Source organism: Pantherophis guttatus, chromosome 1, assembly GCF_059756535.1.
Source record: "Pantherophis guttatus breed Tessera chromosome 1, ASM5975653v1, whole genome shotgun sequence".
In the NCBI taxonomy this organism is placed as follows: domain Eukaryota; kingdom Metazoa; phylum Chordata; class Lepidosauria; order Squamata; family Colubridae; genus Pantherophis; species Pantherophis guttatus.
This window is the reverse complement of record NC_142063.1, coordinates 145,352,059-145,368,956: the sequence shown is the minus strand read 5'-3', so window position 1 is coordinate 145,368,956 and position 16,898 is coordinate 145,352,059. Positions and strand designations below refer to the sequence as shown.

The window sequence follows — 16,898 nt, the reverse complement described above, 5'->3', positions numbered from 1 at the left end:
AAATGGGGCAAAACTCACTTCAAATGTCTCACTGAGCGTTGGGCTCACATAAAAGTTGGGCTCCAGTGCGGTCGTAAGCCGAGGACTACCTGTATATGCTTCCTGTATATGCTTTTATGTAAAAAAACAAACAAACAAAAAAAAACCCGGCTTCCAGAATAAGAAGTGCGCTCGAGAGAGAGGGGGGTGGGGGGGGGCAGCCGAGGGGTTGACAGGGCGCTGATTTTGGCGCGCTCTTGCCCCCTCGCCTAGAACTACCCGCCAGAAACGAAACAGTCCTGCTGCCACCGGCGGCCCCTTTGCTCGTGTGTGTGTGTACAACAACCAATCCTTCGACCATTCGCCGTTTCCTTCCAGGTGGCTGGAAAGCCGCTTGTGTCAAGGCGCGCCACCCCGAGCTACCTGGAGCTGCGCTTCCCTCCCTCTGCGCCCGCCTGCCTGTTGGCACCGACCCTCCAGGCGGCTTCTTCTTCACCCGGGCAAGCCCTCCGCAGGGCAAGGGGGTGTGACCGGGCAAGGCGGAGTCGGGGTGGAGCGGGGGGGGGGAGAGAAACTTCATGCCCGCCTCTTTCTTCCAGCTGCGCCGAGAGTCACTGGTGGCAAAGAGCTCCGCGTCGCACGGCTGGAGGGGAGGGCGTGGGGGTGGGGGAGACCAGCCTCCGGGAAGCTCGCCTCTCCGGACAGCCCCGTAAGCCCCACACACGCGCCCCCACCCCGCCTCCAGCTCGCTCCTTCCCACCTGCCAGAACTTCTCCCATGTGCCGTCATGAGGCGAGCGCTCCGCTCCGGACTGGGAGCTGCTGCGGCGCTTGTCCTGACAGCCTGCGCCTCTCTCTGCACAGGTAAAAGGGAGCGCCAGGAGCCTGCTTGGGCCGGCGGGTCGGAGGTTATGCTTGGCGGTGCTTGCTTTCCCCCACCCCCCTTGAGGGCCAAGCGGGTCTTGGGAACGGCGAACGTGGCAGCGGAGTTTTCTCTCGGATTGCAATAATCTTTGGCCTGATTGAAAATCGTTTGCTTTCCGTCTCAAAGCCTAAAGTTTATCCAAGTCGCGTTTTCTGGTCCACTCGGACCGACAGGTTTCCTGCGCGTTTTCAACCCCAGTTTTGCAGAGGTAAACAATACCGCAACGTGGGTTTAAAACGTGCTTTCCAAGTTCGAGGGACTCCGTTGCTTTATAAATAACCTGGTAAATTAAGCTTCATGCAGTCGTGCAGCAATCCCGCTTTGAGACAGTTAGATAAAGAACAGAGAAGGAAAATTATAGCGCCTCTTTTTTTTATAATAATAATAATAAAAAAATTATTATATATTATATATAATAATAATAATAAAAGGAGAGAACAGAAGAGCCGCGCTCGGTTTAATCCTGGCGAATTTGTTATAATATAATCTCAGTTGGACGGTGTGGCTGCGAGGGCAAAGGACAGCTAAACGCCTACCGTATCTTTAAAGGGCAAGTCCTTTCGTTTCAAAACGCGGCTCCCTTGGCAGAAGGGAGACATTTATTTACCCGATCCAAGTCTCTTTTTTTGGCTCTCTGACATGATTTGCAGGTATGTCAAACAATACCCGTATAGAGACGCTGCACCTTCTTAAGAGATAGGGATCATCTGGTTACCTCCACTATTCCAGGGCTTAATCTTACATTAAAAACAATGTTTGCAGTAGGGTACTGGCTTAAATGGCAGCTGTGGTTCCTTTTAATATTATTACAATGTGGGCAGAGGAGAGAGAATGGGGAGAGATGTTTTATTGGAAAGGGCTTGGGATTTACAAAAAGTCACACATGGAGGGTCAGTCCCAAACTCACTTACCTGTGAGAGCAAACCCTAAATAAATCTCTGGACCTGCTTCTGAGCACAAATATGCAAGCTGCAACCCCCCTTTTCATGTTAGGTTATTTAATCCAAGAGTGCAGTCCTAGTATGTCTACTCAGAAACAGAGCCTGGTGGCTCAGCAGACGGATAGCATTGTGATTAACATCAGCTGTCTGCAATTACTGTAAGTTTGAATCTCACCAGGCTCAAGGTTGACTCAGCCTTCCATCCTTTCTAAGGTGGGTAAAGTGAGGACCCAGTTTGTGGGGGCAATAAGCTGACTTTGTATATATATACAAAAGTATGAAGGCTATTGCTTAATGCATTGAGTCTCCTGAGAAGGGCAGCATATAAATCAAATTAAAAAAAAAAAGATTTTTGGGAGAACTTCCAAATTGCAGCCAAACTGGGGGGAAAAACTTGCTTCTAATCATTTAAAAAATGCCTTGGTTCCAGTTAAATGCCTCTTTCATCTTGACTTTCTGTTCAGTCAGCTATCTCACTACAATGATTAAAATTCTGATTTCATCATTTTTTCCATATTTATTAACATTAGTCCAGTTTTATTATTGCTTTCAAAATACTTTTGTGGTGGTGGGGGGAATTAAAGCCTAACAAAGTTGAGACATCCATTTCACTGACAAGAAAAGTTAGTGCTGGGTACCAAGTGAGTAGATAGTGTAAAAAGATAGCAGTGTTTCCTTTTAGTTAGGGCTTGATTTCAAACACTTCAGAGATGTATCATACCATTTTTGAGATCACCTGGGGCAGCAAGGTTGCTACATATCAAGCTTCTGAACAAAGAAACACAGTGGCATAGTTGATAGTCATTACTATACGTCTCTACGTGTAAGAAAGCAAGTGAGCATGTGGTGGGGAAATGTCAGAAAATGCCTAAGAAGAAGTTGCTGGGTTTTTTTCCAGTTAGGGAAGAAGTAGATTTGGAATGGAATGGCATGTGTATTGATGTGGGGACATGGAATGTTAGATGTAATGTTGAAATGACCAGCAGAGTTTTTGGGGAGTTTTTTTTTTAGGATTGGAGGAGATGGTGGTGATTTTGAAACTAAGGCTATGCACTTCATAATGTTCTGGGGAAGAATTCTATAATGTAAAGAGAAGATGCTGGAATAGGTTAAATTGGGAAAAAAAAGACTGAGATAATTTGAGTTTGAGATATAATCCCTATGCAAACAATCTGAATCCTTTGGAATATGTGTCAGTAGGAATCCTGCATTGGGATCAGCCAACACATTTTCCCCAGAAAATGTAACTAAGTCTTTAAAAAGTCTGTGATAGGGAAGGAAAGAGTTAAACTTTTGTTCCTCACAGTTCTAGGTTTGCTCAGGTTGTCCCTTGGCTACTATTTACTTAACCAAAAAACAGTTCCTAATTGCTTTGCTGCAATTATAATCACATTTGGCCTTTAAGCTATTTTGCCAACCTAAGCAAGTTATTTTGGCCACTGTCTTGTTCCGAAGGCTAACTATGCCCTCATCAAATGCTTTTTCTTTACAGATAGATAGCAGAAAGAAAATCCAGTCCTAATTCATGGAATAAATGTATTAAAGTATTATTTTCAGAAAGTCTGCAAGAAGAATGGGTTGGTTGGTGGATGCATCAGCTTCTTTATCTAATGTCATGTTCTCCAGTAGGTTTGGAATTATTCTTAGCTTTGGTTTTCATAAGATTTCCCGGTTCTTCTGAACCATTATAAATTCTGTAGCTCTAGCCATAAATTTTTAATGAGTTTTTGAATTGGATCAGCCTGGTGTGCATGATCTATGTACATAAATTTAAATGACCATATTTAATCATGGTAATGGTAATAGTAACATTATAAATCAAAGCTGCATATTTTCCCCAAAGTATAATTATAATTAAAAGCTTATGGCAAGGTAACAGATATTATGTGCTCGAGGAAATGGGTTCCTACAGTCAATACCAGGGTTGTCAAACTCGATTTCATTGAGGGCCATATCAGGGTTGTGTTTTACCTCAAGGGGCTGGGGTGGGTGTGGCCAGGTTAGGTGTGTCCAGCTTGACATCACTCATGTTGGGGGCGCCAGTGGTGGCCTGAGCGCTCTGCCAGTGAAAATGGGCTCCCGAGCTCAGTTTTTGGCCATGATGGCCTCCTGCAGCCCTCTGCAGTGAAAATGGAACTTGTGGGGGGGGGGCAACCCCCCCGAGCTCCATTTTCACTGCAGAGGGTTGCAGGAGGCCGTCGCGGCCAAAAAGGGAGCCTTGGAGGGCTGCGCGTGGCCTCCCGAGCTCCATTTTCACTCGCAGAGGCACCACGGACCGATCCTTCACTGTTTCCAGGGCGGTCCTGCGGACCAGATCTAAGCACCCCCACAGGCCGGATCTGGCCCATGGGCCTTGAGTTTGATGTCCCTGGTCTATACAAACGACAAGGTAAATATAGTATTGAAATATTTTTTAGGATTGGAGGAGATGGTGAACATCTTTGATCAGATTTTGTTTGAAAAGAGACAAACTATGACACAGATAAGAGATTTCTGAAATGTTTGGTGTTTTGTTCATCCTGAAACCTGATTAACACCATAAGATTCTGCTTGCAAATTCTTTCCAGCGTACGGAACTATAGCCTTTCATAATTCACAGCTCCCATGATTTCAGGTTTTATCATGATAATAAGTATGGGATGTAACTAATGTTTCTGTAATCAAAGTTGTGAATGCATGTCACATACTGTACACAGTGAATGAGTATAAATTCCTGCTAATATTAATGTACACAACATCCACAGGAATCTGAGACAGACAATTCCTGACTTCTTTGGGAGGAGTATGTTTGCAGATATTTAATTTGATATGTGTTTGGGTGAGGGGTGGAAATCTCAAAATAGACTGAGGTGTGTAAAGTCCCTGCCCTGGTAGTAAAACTATCCTTTGGGGATATTACTTAGTCTCTGTTCTTAATGTTAAGTTTCTAATTTTTTTAAATGACAGTAGTTATATAAAGACTAGAAAACAAACTTGCTTCTAAATGGGTCTGACTCACAAGTCTGTATTCCAGAAATATAAGACCAGGGATTCAATAATTGGTAATTAGACAGTTCTCTTTCTAAATGTTTGTCTATAGCTATTGTGGAAGATACCATTCACATTTTTCCCATCTTGTTTTTGTCAGTCTATTACCCATCTAATTTAACCGTTGCTTGTGGTTGGTATAACTTCATTGTTGTTGATCACAGTTGTTGAGATGCTTTAGTATATTTGGTTAATATTAATTAATTTGGTTAATATATAGACACACACACATAAATACACACACACACATACAAACACACACACACATACATATACAGAGAGAGAGAGAGAACTAAGTCAACTAGATTTTATAATAAATAATCTTTCAACTTCTGAGATATTTAATAAATAAACTGCTATATAAAAGTGATGTAATTTATACAAAACATGTATGTTTGACTGAATCATACAGAATACAAATGTTTTTTAAAAAATCTGGAAATTAACCATGTTTATTATCATGAAGCATGCATGGTTAGAAATGTCTTTTTTTTTTTTTAATTAGACTTATATGCCGCCCTTCTCCGGAGACTCAGGGCGGCTTACAATGCGTTAATAAAAAGTCAGTTTAAAGGTTAATTAATAGCTGATAAATGTTGTAATCCAATTTTTAGTACCTTGGTACACAAGAGTATTTCCAGGAATACATCTTTTGGCAATCATCCAAGCATTTACTCTTTAATTTACTCCCTAGAATCTGTTCTTCAACTTTCCTGCTCTTAGCCATTGCCAAGTCTTGTTGTTATCTTCTTTGCCTGCAAGTTTGTTTGTTTTTTAAATGTACTGGCTATGTAATACTTTGCCTTGCCATATTTCTTTCCTATTGTTTATTTAGTTTTTCTTATAGATCAGCTTGGTCTTTTGGGAGTTTCACTAAGCCTTCATGATATATTACTTTCAGTGCATCCTTTTCATTGTCTTTCAAATATGCTTCCAATGCCCTTTTTTCTATTCAACTGCCTGGTGTACTTGTAACATCTGATGCCCACTTATGCTCTTTGGTAATAGCATCTGTCAACATTGCTGGATGGATAAAGAGCACGATTCTTTGTCATTATTTTTCTGGTCTTCCTATCCAGGGCTTCTGCTTCAGCCTGAAGCAGTCCACTATTTCAGCTGTGTATCTAATGACTGGAATTGCCCAGGTGTTTATTGCCTGGTATTTCCTCTACTGAGGAAATACTGATGATGGTATTTCCTCTACTGAGTTTTGGATTTTAAGATTTCTTCACTCTCTTGATGTATTCACCTGTAACCTTTTTCTTGACTACAGTGTGCTTGATGTTGTCAGCTTGTTGCTCAGGTATTTGCAATGATTTTCTTCATCCAGATTCTTGATATTATTTCCCTAGAGCACGTAGATTCCTGTAATTTTCACTGTTTTTCTCTTGTGGATGGCCAGGTTGGCACATCTGCCCAGTCTAAACTCCATTGCAATATCTTGGCTATATATACAGACAGAATTGAGCAGTGGTTCCATTTTAGCTGGTGTTTTTTCTTACAGCTTCAGATTGTCCAAGTAAAGGAGGTGGGTAGCCTGACAGATATTTTTGATGTTTGATAGCCATGGCCTGACTTCTTTGGTGTTCTTGACAGAGGAATCAATGCAGTAGTGGTGATAGTAAATTTCTTTGAATGATTCATCTCTTGATATTAATTTCTCACCATTGACCAGCAACTATGTCTTCTATTGTGCTATTAATCTTTGCACAAAGCTTCTGATTCCTGTTATTTCTAAACACTTGATTTTCTAGTCATGTGGCAGCAAGTTGGATGCCTCCTTGTAATCAATTCCAGCTATTTCAGGTTGATCTTTTCTCAGTTTTCCAAAACCATGTTGTCAATTAGGAGCTGATCTTTTGTTCTTCTGCTGTTTGGGTGGTTTCATTTTATTCAGATGGAGAGAGCATGCTTTCAACTAGATGCTGTTGGATTATGTCAGCTACGACTTGCCAGTTAGCAATTTGAAAGTTGTTGATAAGGAGATAATTGACCTGTAGTTCCTGGTGCTGCCCCTTTTGTTGGATCTTTCATTATCAGGCAGATTTTGACATATGTTAACCAATCTTCAATTTTACCTCCTTGCAGTATACTGTGCAATTGCTTGGCAGTGAATGAGTGTAGACGAGTCAGATGTTTCAACCAAAAACCATGAAATTCATCTTCACTTGATACTAACCAATTCTTGATCTTCATTACCCCTTTCTCCACCATTTATTGTTATTACAAGTTCTTTCATTTCAGCTTCTCCCCCCCCTCTTTTCTACTGTCTTTATCCAAGGTACATTCTTATTGTGGTTGTGGGTAATTTGGGTTGTGCCATAGCCATGCCCAGAATTGTACTGTTTCTTCTTTGTTAGGTATTAACTAATTCATTGTGCTCTCTCTGTTGATGGATTGGATGAAATAATTCTGATTCTACAGAAATGGAGATTCTTTGTGCATTTTGAGCTTTGTATCTACTGATTTTCTTGGCTATGGCTGTTTTTTCTGCTTTATTATTTCTAGTTCTTCCTGGATCTTCTTTGTCTCTAGGTATTATTTCATGATCATATATGCTTTCGACTTCTTGTTCTTCAGCTTTATTTGTTCTAGCTTGTTTGCATCTGATCTTAGCATGCTGATCTTATTTTCCAACCTGGTCTTCCGTTTTGGTAGTGCACTGTTTGGCTTTTTTCCTTGTTTGTTGATTTTGCATCAACAAGTTGCGTCAACAAGTTGTGCTGTCACATCAGTTGGTTCATTTCTTGCAATGAGCTGGTGCTTACATTTGATATTACAGTACAGTAATCTTTTAATATTTCTTCCAGCTATTTCTTCAAAACAAGCTTCAATTCAGGCAACCATATTCAGTTGCTTTTGGGCTGTTCTAGATGCCATTCTTTGTTTCAATTCCCCTTGTTTTTTTTGTTTTTGGGTTATTGTTGTTGTTTGGTTAGAGAGAAGGAGAAGGCAGAGGACAGGGTGCTTGGTTTAGGAATGAAAACAATGCAACATCTTATGCTTGGCTTCTTCTACTGCTGCCTCCCCCTGGTTTGCCCCTAAAGTCTGAGCTACTTCTGTTAAGGCTTTATTTTCTTTGCCCTGGTTTCAATTATGTTCTATAATAAAGATGGACACTTCTGATAATTTATCATATTACATATTCCTAACATTGAATTCAGTCTTTAATCTGGGTTTTATGTTGATCTTTGGTAGCATGATAGGAATATGGGATGGTAGAAATACTCTACTGCATGAAACTACAGATGATCAGCATTTTGTTCCATTTCCATTATATGACCAGAGGTGAATGGGGAAACTCCCAAGTAGGTCATGAGGAACATGGCCACTTCTCTCCCACACTGCTGCATAATAAGCCAACTAGCAATTCATATTCTGAACCTCTCATATCGTATATGCAAAGTGTTAACCAAATAGCGTAGGAACGTACTGAACTTTTCCATAATTGTCATATAACCTTGTCATATGGCAAAATTGCTCTTTTAATTGCTAAAAGGAAAACACATTTCTAGGGCAAAAGAGCAAACTCATCTTTAGTTACTATCGCATGCTAAAATAAATATCAGTTAGTAACACTTATGTCTTGCTTCACAGTTGGTTTCAGGGAGAATGAAAGTCCGTTGTTTCAAAAATCCATCAAGGGGATGTGCCTTATTAAATGTTGTTATGTTAAATATTTTATATATTTTTCAAATCAGGGCTTTTGTCTGAGGTTCTGTAACAATTTATTTTCTAATAAATATTACCAAGCATTTAATAAAAAGGAGGAAGATTCAGGTTCTTAGCCTGTATGAAATTTGGAAGCTGTTAGCTGGGTGACTTTTGGCCAGTCATTTGCTTTTAGCCCTAGACCAGTGCTTCCCAACCTTTGTTTGGCCATGCCCCACCTAAGCATCTCTAAGATCCTGATCCCCACCCAGTGGTGGGTTGCCCCCGTTTCGCAGCGGTTTTATAGAACCAGTATTAAAACTGGCGGGAGGCTCCGCCCACTGACCCCGACATCATCAAAATGCTGTGAACTGGTAGTAAAGGTAAGTAGAACCCCCCCTGCCCCCCCGTGACATATAATTCTTATTATTCAAAAAGCGAACTCCTACTTATACAGAGGAAGCCTAAAAGGCCATTAACTTGGTTTAAACAAGGTTCCAATTGTCCTCATTAAAAATCAAATTGCCCCCCTGTGGGGCGTGAGCCTCACGTTGGGAACCACTGCCCTAGACTGATTGTTGAAAAATACTTTCTAGTAACCTACACTAGACTAGCATAGATGATTATAGTCTTAAATTAAGAAAACATCATTCAGTGGATTGACTCAGGTTGAGATAGATAGACAAACAGATAAATAGATTTATTTATTTATTTATTTATTTATTTATTTATTTATTATTAAAATTTATATGCCGCCCTTCTCCCGAAGGACTTGGGGCGGCTCACATAAACAAAAAACAATAACAATAAAATCTAAAACTAATCCAAAATTAAAATCCCCAAATTTAAAACCTCGTAGAATGATCAGGGAATTTGCTGGAACAGCCATGTCTTCCACGCGGAAAGTGCGGAAATCGGGAGCCATCCGGAGCTCGGTGGATAACCCATTCCAAAGGGTCGGTGCGGCCCCAGAGAATGCCCTCATCCTGGGAGCTGCCAGCCGACACTGTCTGGCCAACGGCACCCAGAGGAGGGCAGCTCTATGTGAACGCACAGGGCAGTGGGAGGCCAGTAGGAGGTGGTCCTGCAAGTACCCCGAGCCCTTGCCATATAGGGCTTTATAGGTCAATATCAGCACCTTGAAGCGGATCCGGAAGGCCACCGGCAGCCAGTGCAGCTCACGCAGGAGTGGTGTTGCACGAGAGTAACAGGAAGCTCCCGTAACAACCCGTGTGGCCACATTCTGGACTAGCTGGAGCCTCCGGGTGCACCACAAGGGCAGCCCCATGTAGAGGCCATTGCAGTAATCCAACCGAGAGACATGAGAGCTTGAGTGACTGTACAGAGGGCATCTCTGTCTAGGAAAGGCCGCAACTGGTGCACTAGGCGAACCTGTGCAAAGGCCCCCCCTTGTCACGGCCGATAGATGGTCCACCAAGGACAGCCGTGAATCAAGGAGGATGCCAAGATTGTGAGCCTTTTCAGAGAGAGTAAGTAGCTCCCCTCCCATCAAAAGTGATGGGGTAGCTAGATCAGGCGATGCCGGTATCCACAGCCACTCAGTCTTGGAGGGGTTGAGTCTGAGCCTGTTTCTACCCATCCAGACCCGTACCGCCTCCAGGCACTTAGATATCACGGAAAGGGCATCCCTGGGTTGGTCCGGGGTGGAAATACACAATTGAATGATCTCACCCAACGGCTTCATGTAGATGTTAAAGAGCAGGGGGGAGAGAACCAACCCCTGCGGTACCCCACACATGAGGAGCCTAGGGGAGGATCTCTGACCCCCTGCCCAAACAAACTGCGTACGGCCCGAGAGGTAGGAGGAGAACCACTGTATCACAGTGCCCCCTATTCCCAACCCCCGGAGCCGTCCCAGTAGGATACCATGGTTGATGGTATCGAAAGCCGCTGAGAGGTCAAGTAGCACCAGAATGGAGGAACAACCCCCATCCTGAGCCTGCCAGAGATCATTAACCAGGGCGACCAATGCCGTTTCCGTGCTGTGGCCTGAAATCTGATTGGTAAAGGCCTAGGTAATCAGCTTCCTCCAGGAATTGTGGGAGTTGGTACGCCACCACGGCTTCAACAACCTTTGCTACAAAGCAAAGGTTGGAGATGGGATGAAAGTTGTTTAAGGAGGCCGGATCCAGGGCTGGCTTCTTGAGGAGGGGACGAACCACTACCTCCTTGAATATGAAGACCCCATTTCTCAAGGAAACGTTAGTAATCGCCCGGATCCAGTCTCCGGTCACCTCTCTGGTTGCCGCGACAAGCCAGGAGGGACATGGGTCCAGCAAACATGGAGGCTCCCAATCTACCACTATCCTGTCCACTTCCTCTACGGAAACAGGGTCAAACTCAACCCAGATGTCACCTTCAAGGCTTGCTCCCATTCCCTCGTCGGACTCTGCACAGTCAGAGTCCAACCCCGTCCAGATCTGAGCGACTTTGTCTTGCAGATATTGAACAAAATCCTCAGTACTGCCTTGTAAAGGGTCCTCCCTCACTCCCTGATTGAGGAGGGAGTGGGTCACGCGAAACAAGGCCGCTGGGCGATTTTCTGCAGACACAATGAGAGCGGCGAAATACTCCCGTTTCGTCGCTTCCATCGCCACAAGATAAGACCTAATATAGGTTCTTAGTTGTGTTCGGTCAGATTCGGCTTGGGAGGATCTCCAATGGTCCTCTAGGTGTCTCTTCCGATGCTTCATCTCCCGTAGTTCCATGGAAAACCAAGGATCCCTGTTGGCGGAGAGGCCGCAAAGGTTGATGACAGAAGTACAGTAGGATAATTTGAAGGCCCTCTTGGCCTCACTGATAAATTTCTATGCAAAGCATAGTTTTGTAAAGTCCAGCCGGGAAAGAAAATAGAAGAAAAGAGATTCAGAAAGACAGACAAAATGGTAGTCCTATCCCATTCCTCATTGCTCAAATTGACCCACCTGTGAGAAATATAGGCTTTAAAATTAAATAAAGTTTAATCATCATTCATCCATTTTTAATTATTGCCATTTTTTTTACACATTTGAATTGCTGGAAAGACTCAAATTGAGTTGAATTGATTCCTACATGAATATGCCATGCAATTTTCAATCCACATTGAAAATGTTGGTTGTCTTCTTTTGGGATGTTTTTTTCAACCAGTCTACAACCTTGGGATTTCCTAATCATATCCAGTGGTGGGATTCAGCCAGTTCGCACCACTTCGGGAGAACCGGTTGTTAACTTTCTGAGCAGTTTGGTGAATTGGCTGTTGGAAGAAATCATTAGGGCAGAGAACTGGTTGTTAAATTATTTGAATCCCACCACTGGTCATATCCCAATCAAATACCAACCAACTATGACTATTCTTAGCTTTTTGAGATCAGCTAAGGTTGGCTAGGTGCCACTATTTCGTGGTTACTTGGATACAAAAAAAGGAAGATACATAAGAAAGTAATTTTAACAGTAAGCTGTAGGATTTGTGAGGTTCGCAATCTAACAAATTGTCACTGTACTTGCAAACCAATTGTAGAAACCATAGAAATTTCTAAACAGGAGTACATGGTGTTCTGTTCAATTTATGATAAAGAGCATCAAAATATTTTCAAGGAATGTAGGATTTGAAGTAATTTGTGGAATCATGTTTTGTAATTTAATTGACCTTTTAGGCATAGCATAAAAATTATGCTGAAGGGATATTGAATGGCAAATGATATGGGAACAAGCATGAGTCACTTCTTCATGGAAAAAGTTAAGTGACTATAAATGTTTTCCAAGCAGTAAAATATAGTATAGAAATATTCAATAAACAAGTACATGCTCATAGTTGAGTTATGTTGAAATGTTGTTTCAAAGTCCATTAAGCTTATCAACAAGCTTTCTGGGCAAAAACAGAAATATTTTTTTAAAAAAATTAAGATCACTTTTTAGTTTAAGAATTGCTGCCTTTTATGATACATCTATATTATGTTATTTTTGGAGTGGAACATAGCTCTGCTCATCTGTAAATCCTAGCACAAATTTCATTGCTGAACTGTGGCTTGATTCAAGAAGCAAGAAATCCTAGCTTCATACATGCTAAAACACATTTGGGAATATCTTTTCATTAGCCTATGGCCAAAACAATCCCCTACTCCTTAGTTTAATATCAAACACAAAACAGGTAACTATGCCTTCACGTGGCATGTGAATCCGGGCACCAATTCACTCTTGCAGATGAGAAAGGTCCCTGAGGTGACTAATTGTTGGCTTGCTTTCTTTCTTAGCTGCTCCTGCATTGCAGTTCTGTGACCTGGTCAAAGGCAGGGTCAGAGTTTGCGTATCATATTAAACCTATTGGCAGAAGTTATTTCATATAATGCTTTACTATCCCAAACATATAATGGATAACTCATATTCTTTACACCACGTGGCTTAGCACAGTTGGTAAGTCTAGCTTTTTTCAGTGCAAAGTACACAACTATTTCAATATTCTCTAGTCCTACTAAAGTCTTGTGATTTTATTTATATGAGGTAGGATGACCAAACTATAGCTTAAGGATCACCAGTGGCTCTTAGACAATTCATGCACAATTTCTGAGCTATGAAGCACCCAAACTGTTTTGCAGACTTTTCATTCCTGAAAGATGCTAACAGATTACAACCTCAGAGGACAATGGGGAAGTATGTAACAGGCAGGAGAGAAAAGCAGAAGTTGCTTTGTAGCTGTAATCTACTTGAAAAGGAGATAGGAGATAGCTACTGAAGAGTGGGAGGAGGTTTAAATGACATGGAGAGGGAAACAACACAGACCCAAAGGAGTAATCACAAGACAATGGAAGAAGACAGAAAATAAGTTAACAATGCCTGGAAAAGAGCAATAGTCATTTCATGCTGTATTTTTCAGGGAATCATTGTTTTGTCAGGCTACCAAGAATTAGGCTTTTCCATAACTTGGGGGGGTTCTGTATATTAAGAAGAAGAAGAAAGAAGTGGAGGAGGAGGAGGAAGAGGAGGAAGAAGAAGAGAAGAAGGAGTAGGAGCAGGAGCAAGCTCTGAGCTACAAAACAAAGAGTTCAAACATTTGCATAAGATAGTATTACACTTAGGTATTGAATTAGATATTTCTATCAAGTCTGTTACCTCCTACTACAACGGGAATGAAGATAATTAAGCAATTTAATCATAAGGAAAACATTAACACTTATGGTATTTCAAGTCAGATAGACCTTGGCTTTGTGGTAATATAACTTGCAGGATCTGAATTGTGTTGTGCCCCAAGTTTCTTCCTCATTAATGCTTGGAGCAAAATTATGTCTTCCATGACTACAATCCAAAGATTGTACAGGCAAAAGTTCCATTAAGATGTCTATGAAAGTTATCTCCCAACACATTTTTAAAGTATCAGCAAAGGATATGATATTTGATGGGAATTCTGGAAAGAAGCACTTGGGCCTTGGTGCAACTTGTGGTCAATCCTATTTCTGATAAATGCAATGCCTTCATGTTCTAAAACTTTCTCTTGCTGTTAAAAAACTATAAGTAACTTTATTTATTAATCATGACTAACTGAAAAAAATGTTATTTCTGTAGCACTGCATAAGTAATAGTTTCAGTGAGCTTTTAACAGAAGAAATACCTAAACTTTGTGGTACTAAATAACTGCAGAAAATTATATGCTTTTAGGAAAATGGGTCTGTACTTTAAAAATGGTTTTAAATACAAAGAGCACATACAGCAATGGGCAATATATTGAAAATGACTGAGCTTGAAATAGTTCAGTTAAAAAAGACAGAACAAATAATTTTGTTCTTTTTCCCAAAGCACTTTTGAATCTGTTTGCTGACAAAAAATAAATAACACATTTTCAGCAGGCAGAAGTAGTATCTTCAGATGTGTATATGCAGGTATGATTGTGTTTGGTAAAATTTAAGAGATGTATCCTGTGTCATAACATAACTAATACATAATACAAAATGTAATTCTAGCAATTACATTTTATAGCATTTGGCAGAAATACAGAGAAATGTTCATGCATCACTTCTGCTTCTTTCCTCTTTTTTTTCTTTCTTGTGCTTTTCTCTTCCTTTTCTTTTTTCCAATTTTTATTTCTGTATTTGTAAAAAAAATATGTATAATAGACCAGTGCAAATATTAGGAAGTTTTTTAAGATATATCATTCAATAATGGAGTTTTTGTAAGCTGGTTAACCAGCCACAAATATGGAATTAGATAGTATATAAATCTTCAATGAACAAATAGATAAAACAAGTTGGGTGAGTTATTTCTAAGGCTTCAATTTAAGATTACTGTAGTTTAGTGATGCTTGAATTTTACTGGATTTCATAGAAGTATTGGTGTGCTATATTTTGTTAAAGGGAAATCCTCAAAAACATTTCAAAATTGCATGTATCCATGGGCAGGCTGAATGCTACTTTAGCAGCTATATCTCCTTTCCCCCTCCTTGTTTGGCTGAATTTATATAGTCCTCCCATCTCAACTTTTTGATTCTAGGTGGCTCACAATACAAAACACATAAAAAACACAGACCATCCTAATTGTGTTACTGTAGAATAAGTGTAGGCACACCACTGCAGATCTATCTGCAATTTATAGACACAGATAATTTTTTTCAACAATGATTGTTGAGATCAAGATTGGGAAATTGCAGCTGGTAAGGGATTAAATGTCTATGGAGATTCCCAATCATCCAGATCATAGTTATCCCAAAGATGCTTTTCAAAGGCAACTGGACAGTGATGAAATCCAATTTTTTTTACTACCGATTCCCTGGGTGTGGCGTGGTGTGGTGTGGTGTGGTGTGGCTTGGTGGGCGTGGCTTGGTGGGCATGGCAGGGGAAGGATACTGCAAAATCTCCATTCCCACCCCACTCCAGGGGAATGATACTGCAAAATCCCCATTCCCTCCCCACTCCTGGGGGAAGGATGTTGCAAAATCTCCATTCCCACCCCACTCCAGGAGAATGATACTGCAAAATCCCCATTCCCTCCCCGACTCCTGCGGGAAGGATATTGCAAAATTTCCATTCCCACCCCACTCTGGTACCAGCCAGAGGTGGCATTTGCCAGTTCTTCGAACTACTCAAAATTTCTGCTACCAGTTCTCCGAACTACTCAAAATTTCCGCTACCAGTTCTCCGAACTACTCAAAATTTCTGCTACCAGTTCTCTGAACTACTCAAAATTTCTGCTACCAGTTCTCCGAACTACTCAAAATTTCCGCTACCGGTTCTCCAGAACCTGTCAGAACCTGCTGGATTTCACCCCTGCAACTGGACTTTCTTGGTTTTTTTCCCCCTTGAAAATGTTTTGCTTCGCTTCTCATCCAGGAAGCTTCTTCAGAACTAAAGAAACATTTTCAAGGAAAAACCCAAGAAAATCCAGTTGCTTTTTGAAAAGCACCTTTGGGGTAAGGGATTAAAGTTCCTTCCATTTCCCATGTTAAGACTAGGGATAGAATCTTCAGTGCTGATTTGAATATGTATATGGAGGCCTATTGCCATAATTGCCTTGTTGGAAGAAATGTCCATCTGGATTCAGTTCCAAGTGGGAAGAAAGACACTGGAAACATGGAGACTGCTTGGAAAGATGGTTTAATGACAGGACCACATGGTTTGAGGTCCTGGGCAAAAAGAGCACATGGGTGAGAGAGGGAGAGAGATTTATACCCTCTGTTGGGCTTTGCACTTGCTTCCTGTTCTTGTGGCAAGAAATGTATCCTGATTGGTTGTCAGACTCCCATGCTTGGTTGAATCTTGCTGAGTGATGTAATCTTCCCAGGTACCATTTGGTGAGATGAGTAGAGGGCTAATCTTATTATGTCCTGAGGGTGAAGATTTTTTGTGTTGTAGATAAGATGGCCCAGCCTATTGTCTTGTAAATAACCAAAGTATCTGCTGGGGGCTGGGGGCAGGGGGCTAGGGCTGAGTTTCTGTTTTAAGATTTCTATTTTTCTTTTAGGGGAAATATTCTGCTTCTTTAATATTTCCTAGAATATTTCATTTTTCTAGGAGAGGGGTGGGTGTTAACTTCCTACAGCCTGCTAAATTTTTATAATAATATATAGTTTGGCTTCCATCAGCTCTCTAAAGTCCTTTGTATGAGAACAAACCTGAGCATTGGGAGCAGATCTGATGCAAATGGAGCTTTCAAACTCTTTGAGAGCCTAATGGTTGCTTAATTGTATATTGTCTCTTAAAATCAATGTAGCTTTCTTCATCGTCTCCATCTTTTGGTTTAAACCAGGCATGTCCAGCCCGCGGGCCGCATGTGTCTTTGGACAGCTAGTACTGTAATGAGGCCTCCCAAGATTGTAAACTTTTAACATTATTATGTGATTTATATATGTTAACTATACTATATATTTTATGTGAGGCCCAAGACAATTCCCCT

At 41.2% G+C, this 16,898-nt stretch overlaps 1 protein-coding gene across 3 annotated transcripts in view; it reads left to right on the top strand.

Moving 5' to 3' along the window:
• The first annotated feature begins 654 nt into the window (after positions 1-654).
• The window catches only part of ACVR1C (activin A receptor type 1C), a 59,860-nt gene continuing 43,616 nt past the window's right edge, over positions 655-16,898 (top strand). The window contains exon 1 of one of the 3 annotated variants that reach the window (XM_034425469.3): positions 655-842. In XM_034425469.3, the coding sequence (XP_034281360.1) occupies positions 767-842 (76 nt within the window). In that variant the 5' untranslated portion in view covers positions 655-766. Of the gene's footprint in view, positions 1,112-16,898 lie in introns of all 3 variants that reach the window. The other 2 variants (XM_060687971.2, XM_034425486.3) reach the window with 2 other exon arrangements.